Source organism: Dermacentor variabilis, chromosome 9 (genome assembly GCF_050947875.1).
Source record: "Dermacentor variabilis isolate Ectoservices chromosome 9, ASM5094787v1, whole genome shotgun sequence".
NCBI lineage: Eukaryota > Metazoa > Arthropoda > Arachnida > Ixodida > Ixodidae > Dermacentor > Dermacentor variabilis.
The window spans coordinates 54,749,198-54,758,143 of record NC_134576.1 but is presented as its reverse complement, the minus strand read 5'-3'; the positions used below and the strand labels follow the sequence as shown (position 1 = coordinate 54,758,143).

The following is an 8,946-nucleotide window of genomic DNA, read 5'->3' as shown; positions in this document are numbered from 1 at the left end:
GTGTACCCTTTCAAGGTTGCCCGGCGCCTAGGCTGTACACGCGTTTAGCGTTCGCTAATCGTATGCACGGATCTCCATTCAGTCTCACATGAATGGAACTCGTGCAGGTCGAATGAACGGACGAGAACGGACGAGTAACGAGGCGGAAAAAAAAAAAGAAAACAGTGAGATGGAGGTTGCCTGTTCGTCGCTGCCGATGCTGCAGACGGTTGTAGCGAGTGGGCAGACGTGTCTCCATATGTAGCAGACGACACAAGACTGTTCAGTTGTGACAGTGGGAATAAGAACTACCGCCAAGGCGAAGCCTGGAACTTCGGATACATCGCTCCAAAGCCCGCAGGCGTCAAGAAACGAGTCACAGCCTTTGCCTGGATTTGGATTTCGAAAAGAATGAAGGTGAGTCATAGTAAGGTTCGTTACAGCGCAACACAAGACGAGGACAAGAGAAGGTATAAAACGACGACAAGGCGCTGTACACAAAGAAAAGAGCCCCGAGTACTAGAAATATACTGCATCAAGACGGCAAGTAGGGCCAGTTGGTTGCGATTCACAGTAAGGTTCGTTACAGCGCAGCACAGGACGAGGACATAAGAAGGTATGTGTCGTCGCTGTTGTCGACGACACAGCGTCGTGTCATCGTTTTGTACCTTCTCTTGTTCTCGTCTTGTGTTGCGCTGTAACGAACCTTACTATGAATCCCAACTAACTGGCCCTACTTGTCGTCTTAATGAAGGTGAGATTGCTGAAAGACGCTGGCGAATTTCTACGTAGAGATCCAAACGAACTTTCCTGCATAGGTGCACAGCTACACTGCAAAGTCTACTGTATCTGGAGGCATCGGAGAATCAATGGTTGATGTTATTTAGGAAGGCACTCGGGGTAGGTTGGCAGCCGCGCCATTTGCATGACGACTATACGCGCGAGACTTTCACGCGGACCTGAGTGGTATTCGCACTGCGCGAGAAGTTTTCAGAGCTGTCAGTGACAAACTACACTGTTGAGAGGCCTTGCGCGATCAAGCACTTCGGATAGAATACGCAGACTTTGCGAGAGAAGTCCTGTACGGATTTCTCCTATCTTGCGGTGCCTGCTATGTCGGTCAGGCACGAGGATGTGTGAAATATTGGCTTCGTGAGCACAGCAACAACACGCAAGAAAAAAGAATGTTCATTTAATTTCAGTTTATTATTCTAATAACGCCTCCAGGGGGTATTACATAAGGGGTGGGATTACAGAACAATCATGTAAGAACATTTGTCATGTGTATGGCTCAGGATGACAGGTGATCGGCTGTGGCTCTAAAAAATAAATAAATCGGGCAGGTGATTGCGGCGATGTCGTGGGAAGTGCCGTTCAATTCTGCAGCTGCGGGGGGAAAGAAAGAAGCAGAAAATGTGGCAATATGGACAACTGGCCTGGACACGTTCCGCATCCATCCTTTGGAGATAAATGCTGACGTTAATGCGCTCAGCAATTTATCTTATGACGACTGCATTAATGGGGACGAGACGTTTTCTGTGATGATTACCGTGAAAAGCAACAAATAGTCAGTGACCTAACTTGGCATCGAACATGTTTGTTGAAATACCCAGTTGCACTTACCCTGTGACCCATGTTTGTCCCGTGGGTGGTTTTGAACCGGCTCCTTCAGTTGTGCAGACTCATGGTCCACATGAAAGGAAGCAGTGTGCTGGGTTGTCTGAAAAAAAAAAAAACATTTTTGGAGGGCGCGGAAATGGTGTTGTGGGCCATATAACGAGGAATTCGTTAATAGCCTCTTCTGTTTCCTTTCTTGTTTTATTTTTGAGATATACGAGATATCTTATTTATTTTTTTGAAGGGGGTGGGGGGGTGGGACAGGGTGTGGAACAGATATTTAGAAAATGCGCTCTATGCTTTATTTGTTTATTTTATTTATTCGGTACACCTACATCGCCTGCACAACATTATCGTAGGGAGGTTGAAATGCAGGTGGTCACAATGGAAAATATTCAGCAACATCAAACGAATACATCAGTAAATACAACATCTTTTAAACCCTGAAATTCGCAAAAGCGGAAGACAAACTAACAAATTACCAAACAAAGTAAGTACCAAAATAACTAGAAAAAAGAAAGCAGTAGCATATGTACAGAGATGAATAACAGAACATTCAATGAATATGGCTCTCAATAGCATTTTCAATACTAGACGCTGCCATCAATTCATTAGGGAGCTCATTCCAATCGTTAATCCTCTTAGGAAAGAATGAATACTTAAACACATTGGTACGGCACTGATAAGCTCTAATTTTGTTAGCGTCGTCTCTCCTAGATGAAACGTAATGTGGCTCCTTAATAAACATTGTTTTGTCGATACCAGTTTTACTTTTGTATATATTGTAAAGGAATTTCAATCTTAGGATTTTCCTGCGTGAAGAGAGAGTTTTCCAACCCAACCCTTTCCGTATTCCGGATCCTCTCATAGTAAAATTATAATTTCTTGTTACGAAGCGTGCTGCTTGCTTCTGGACGCGTTCTATTTTACCTGTGAGGTTTTTAGTGTAAGGATCCCAGGTAACGCATGCATATTCTAGAATAGGCCTGACGTTTGTTAGATAAAAGTTTGCCTTCACTGATGAAGGAGAATGCTTAAAATTTCGTCGGAAAAAGTGAAGAAGACGGTAAGCTTTCGCACTAATTGAGTTAACATGATTAGTCCAGTCAAGTGTTTCTTTAGATAAAGCAGTTCTACCACATGAGATGAACTACTCGGAAAGGCGAACGAATCACCGTTTGTTAATAGAAACTTTTACCAAATTCAAATCTTAATTACTCAATCCAAGCCACGCGCCTCAACTGCGGAATTCAAACTTAGCAGTAACGAAGTCTAATCAGTTCAAAAGAAATCCTGCGCTTAGCGCCACTATGGAGAAATACGTGTACAGAATCCTCAACGAAATGCAGTGTTACCGATCTATGTTAAGGAAATCGGAGTCATTGCAAAGTTTATGTTTTTCCACCACAAATCTCACAACTTTAATCTTATGTTTGTGCACTACACTGTTCACAAGCTATGCCGAAGAAAAACCGCGTATTGGCGGTTGCACTGTCGCCACATTGATTCATTGTTAATCGTAGCATCATCGACAGTCATCCTGATGTGGCGTCTATGGAAATTGTTTGCCTCGCAGCGTAATCTCGGTACAACAGCGTTGTTGCATTCCGTCCTATCGGAAAACGCTCGAGAACCGAACCCGCGACCTTGTAATCGGCAGCAAATCACCATAGCCACTGAGTTACTGCGGCAGGCAAAGACGAGTACCACTTGTAATGGGTTGTTTTTTGATACCACGCATGTCTTATGATGCTGTATATATACGTTCTCCAATGCCACGTCTACGTTTCAGTATCAAGCGCAATTTATTCTGTAAGAGGTGGAGTTGAAATTGGGGGATATCACGTATGATATCCCATTCGCGTTTGTCTTTTGCTGATGTTCATTAGTAATTTCAGCGGACAGGTACTTTCGCATTATGGCAATTATACATCAATCCGGAGACATCAGTGTGCTGCTCGCTATAGTGCTGCGATATCTTTCTTTTTTCGCTCTTTAATACCTGCGATACGAAAGCCACATTGGAAGATCAGTATGAGGCGTGAGATACTCCATGCATCAGCCGCATTCAAAGTGTTTATGTATAGGTGGTGGTGGTACAAACTTTATTTAGTGAAGGCCAAAAAAGAAAGGAAATTAAGATGCCGCCGTTCCGTGGGTGGCCTTCAGGCTGCCGGTCGTGGCCACCAGATCATGCCTGGCGGCGACTTCCGCTGCCCAGATCGTTAGCCGTAGCTGGACATCCGGCTCCGAGCTGGCCAAAGCAGCCTCCCACAGCAGCGGACTAGATACATGCCAAGAGGCAGGGGGTGAGTGTTTAGGGCACGAATACAGAATATGAGCATAGTCTGCTCGTGGGTGACTGCAGAGCGTGCATTCAGGTGAAAAGGCACCGGGGTGAATAAGGGCAAGTCGGGCAGGAGAGAGGAAAGTGTGGGCCTGTAAATGGCGCCAGGTGCTCTGTTGGAGCTTAGACAGAGATTTGTGAGGTGGAGGGAGGGATAGGCGAGAGTTGCGGTAATGAAGGGTGATGTTATGGAAGGTGAGGAGGGAGTCACGCGTGTCCATCCCGGAGTGGAGGGGGCCAGCTCGGTCTAGGTGACAGTGCACTTGACCCGTCGCAGTGGCTTGAGTGGCTCCGGCGCTGTGCTGCTGAGCCCGAAGAGAACGCAGGTTCGACTTGCGCCTTCTGGAACGTATGAAATGCTACAAACACCTAGTGAACTTAGACTTAGGTCAATATCGAAGTGCGCGCTTCTCCAAAGGACTGGGGAGAGGACGTAACGCGTTTCGTTCGTCTAATGCACAAAGCTGGTGTATTTTGGCAGGAACTCGAGTGCGACAAGAGCCCGCAGTGCGCCCGCCTGCATGCCTAGTTCTCCATTATGGAGCGGTAGCGTGGTTAATAAAGTAGAATAAACGTAAACGAGGAAGCCGTTTACATTTATTACAGTAAGGGCGACTACGTCAGTGCGTAACCATAGTTCGCTCGTAACGCCACTTCATAATGGCGCTTCATAAAGTGCATTATGTACCGTTTCGGTACGGGCTATATAAATTGACTGTTTACGCACGTTTACGAAATATGTTTGTTGCCCGAACGTTGTTTCAATATCACCTCGTGTTGTTATCCGTGGATCATTGAACAATTCATTGTTTGCGGAAAGAAAAATGGCTGTGGCTTAGCTAAGGTTAAGCCCAGGATGCGAATCATACTAGCCTTTATTTTAGTTGTTGAACCACTGTTTAGCCTGGTGCTTGGCTGTTGCTTGGCTATATTTGGTTCGGCTAGACGAAGAAACAACTCATGCGTTACTCTGCTTCGCCTTCAAGAGTGGAACGCGACAGCGTTCCCGTCGACCCGCCAAGGGGTGTAAGACAATGGGCTACGGCGCAGCGACTACGCGCCCCGCATCGGACGCGGTGAGCGTCGAGCAACGCAGCGTTCGGCGCGACAACGAAATGTGCGCCTGAGCAAGCGACGCACGCCTGAGCCTTAGAAACAGCTCGTTTCTAAGGCAACACCGCATTGTAGGTGGCGTAGGTAGGTAGGTGGCGCTCCGCGGCCCGAGCCCCTCCCGAAGTTTTCCGGGAGTGGGGAGGCAGAGCCCCCTTCCCCTCCCTCCCCCCAAAGTGTCATTACCGGAGTTTTGTACGCTCCCCCCCCCCTATTTATTTGAGGTTTCTTTTGAGTTGCCTCTACCTATTCGCTTAAACTTTATTGTGGCCAAAAGCTTACTGCATCAATGCTGGCGCGATCGTACAAGGCTTTTGATTCGCATTCACACTTTCGTTTTATTTCTGCAAATCCTGACTATTAGAGGACAGGCGCAATAGAAGCCCCACCAGCGGCGGCTACCTCATCCGTATTTTCACACTTCAATTTTTTTTTTAATTTCCACCGTAAACACCATGTACACAATATAACATTTAAACGTATACACACGACGACGTTTACTATATATTTTTTTAAATAGAAGGTGGTAGCCAACTAACAATTGTTTCTAATGATATGGATAGCTTACGCCTAGAGAATAAGTTGTCGTTCTTTCCTTGTCTTCGTCTTCCGCGCTGTTTCTCCTTCCAACTAGAGAATGTATATGTTGCTGATTGTTCGCCTCACTTCAAATTGCGTTGCGTGCTTTTTTGACCCTTATATAAAGCTGCAGCCTTCAGTGACCCCTTAGTCAGAGTCTTTTTATCAACGGCGAGTGAAATGCACATGAATGATATGTGTCGCATTATTGCTTCTCTTTCCAGTAAGGAATGCTAACGACTCGGCAAAGAAAGAAAGAAAAGGGAAAAAAAAGCGTTGAACGCGACCACGATCAGATTCCGTCATGGTGGCGTCAACACGGTGGCAAAGGGCGAGGTCGTCTTTGATATAAGAGGTGTTTGTGTCCCCTGGAAGTTGCATGCGTCCGTCAAGCTTTTTCTTGGCGACCTCAGAGCGGACGTTGGGGGCGCCGAAAACCTGTCGAAGCTGGTGTTTGAATGCCGCCCAGTCAGGCAAGGTGCTCTTGTGGTTAAGAAACCAAGCCCTGGCAACGTCAGTGAGGTAGAATGCGACGTTCCGAAGCTTGTGCATGTCATCCCACCGGTTAGACTCACTCACGCGGTCATAATGGTCCAGCCAGTCATCAACGTCGTCACTACGAAGGCCAGCGAACATGGTGGGACCGCGCTGCCGCGTGCTGACGGTCCATGAAGGAACGGCCGGTGGGGCAGAGACGGTGACGCCGGAGGCTCCTGGAGGATCTTCTTGGGGCATCCTGGCGGAAAGACGGAGCAAGCGGCGACCTGAACGAAGCTCCAGGGAAACTCGGAGGTGTACAGGACCAAGGGATCGAGAGCAACCTCCTTCACTTACGAGACAGCTATTAAGCCTCGACGGTTTATTTCGCAGGTCGCGCGCTGAAGCCAATGACGCTGGCCATGATGATGAATATATACATATGAAGCAGATGAAGGAGTGATATAATGCTCACAATATATAGGATGTCCCAATAAACATGCCAATGAAATGCTAACGACTCGCGAAAGCAAGAAAAGAAAAAGAAGCTCTTCTAATAATTTACATTTGTTAGGGATGGAAACATGCTCACTTGTATGCAGAGGTTATAAATACATAAAGGGTGTCCCAAAGAACTGTAATTCACCAAGATTTTAAAGAAAGAGAAATGCGTTGCTCGAAGATGATCTAGTGCACATTGTTTCCAGTACAGTGGAGTAGCTGCTAGTAATTTTTTTCGTTACTGATATTTAATTAGGTCATTGTAATTAGTTATTTAACTCGAGACTTACTATCGTAATTATCAAAGTGTCAAGGAGGTATTTGTAGGCGCAGCCAAGGGACATCGTACTGTGGTAGTTTCAGCGACGAAATAATTGCGTACTAATTTTTTACGATTGATAAATAAACCCTGCGAAATATGGAAAATACCACGTGACTACGCTTCCACCCGTATCATAAAGCAGTGGCCTCGAACATGCTCCCTCTGAGTTAGCCAGGACAAAATAAAGGAAGTAAAGAAATACATCGCCATCGAGCTAGTAGTGCCTTACCTGCCGCAGCCCGGTCGAATGAACACGTCGCGTTTGGTGTTAGTTGGAAACAAGCTTTGGTAGCTGTTGTCTTAGTGTAGATAAAGTGGACGGATGTTATTTTTCATTTTTTGGCACAGAACCTATCACCACAAAAGCGAATTGACAACGTCAGCGCAAAAGCTCAAGGGTGCGTTTTGTTTCGTCCAAGTTGCCATGTCGTTCTCTAATGAAGAGAACGTAAAAATGAACCTTGCCTTGGGAGCTGCAAAGAGCAAAAAGCGGAAGGCCACAAATATATAACAGTTATGGAAGTGTGGTGGTAGACCAAACGCATCGACTATCATCAGAAATTATGAGAACCTGAAACAAACCGGCAGCATCAAGAAACAGCGACGGACGATTACAGCTTTGATACCTAGCCTACGCACGCATGTTCTACAATTTATGGCCCCAAACTCTCATGCTAGCGTGCGGGACGTAGCCCAGGTACTAATTTCCAAGTCATCTGTTTGGAGGATTCTAAATGGCGGCCTTTCACCCGTGCCACCTTAACCAGCACCAATGCTTGGAAGACATGGACCTGCATAGTCATGTGTTCGAAGAAAACTCATCTGGCGAGGAAACATATTGCCTTAGAATTATTTTACATAAAATCAACTAGACGCATGATTAACAGAACGCCGGGTAATCTTCCCAAGATATACACCCGCACGCTGCGCCACCTCACGCATATATAACCGCGCTCCCATGCTTATATCTTCATCACGTGATCATCTTTATCACGTGATCAAGGGACCCGCACAAGGCCCGAAACGTCTGTTCTTTATTTTTCTTTTATTCTTGCCGAGAGCACGTTTTTTTGGCACCAATACGGACCTGTATAATCGTCTAGATTTCTCAAATTGGGTCCTCACAAAAGCCGATGAGGCACCGCGGACTTCTTGAGCAGCATCATGTGCGCAGATGAAGCCAATTTTCGAAAAAAAAAAACGCCCAGATAAATTAGCATAACGCACACTGTTCAAGTGACTCTAATCCACACTGGGTAAAGCGCAATCGGCACAAGCACCACTGGTCGTTCAATGTGTGGTGCGGAATTTACGCTGATGCTATAATCAGTCCCGTCTTCTTCGATCACAACACTGACTGGACAGCGTTACGTGAACGAAATCCTTGAAGGAGTGGTGGATGAGTTTCTCAGCGAAGTCCTGGTGTCACGTCTTCCACTTCTTTGGTATCAGCAAGGTGGAGCACCAGCACACAGCAGCACCTGAGCAAGAAACTTGGTGAATGCGACTTTTCGTGCACAATAGATTGGAAGGCACGGGCCTGTAAGTTAGCCGGCTAGGTCACCTGACCTCTCTCCACACGATTTCTATCTTTGGGTCAGGCACGTACACAGGATTTTATTTCGGGGCGGGGGGGGGGGGCCACCCGAGGTAACTTTTCTATGCAAATGAAGGGGAGGGTACTTTTACTAGTACAAATGTAAAGAATGCCCACCATTCGATATAAAGACGCGTAAACCCGCAAAAGAGAATAGAAATAACGTTTATCTCACAGGTACGCCTGTGAGATACACCTCTTCTTTACTTGGAAAACAAAGAACCACATCAAATGGACTCGTGCATGAAAGATGCGCAGGGAGAACCTTGCCAAGAACAAGTTAACCAGAAAAAGTGCAAAATAAAAATTTCTAGTAGCCTTCTGTGATTGGTCTCTGGAAGAACTATAGCGAAATGTGTATTAGCGGAACCACCACAGTTCTTTTGGATTCTTGTTTTACTGCTCTACCAAGTGCCA

General features: G+C 46.1%; 1 protein-coding gene across 2 annotated transcripts in view; it reads left to right on the top strand.

The window, feature by feature from the left end:
• Window positions 1-221: 221 nt before the first annotated feature.
• The window catches only part of LOC142592705 (uncharacterized), a 56,621-nt gene continuing 47,896 nt past the window's right edge, over window positions 222-8,946 (top strand). For both annotated transcript variants that reach the window (XM_075704286.1, XM_075704287.1), the window contains exon 1: window positions 222-396. In XM_075704286.1, coding sequence (XP_075560401.1) covers window positions 391-396 — 6 coding nt within the window. In that variant the 5' untranslated portion in view covers window positions 222-390. The remainder of the gene's footprint in view (window positions 397-8,946) is intronic.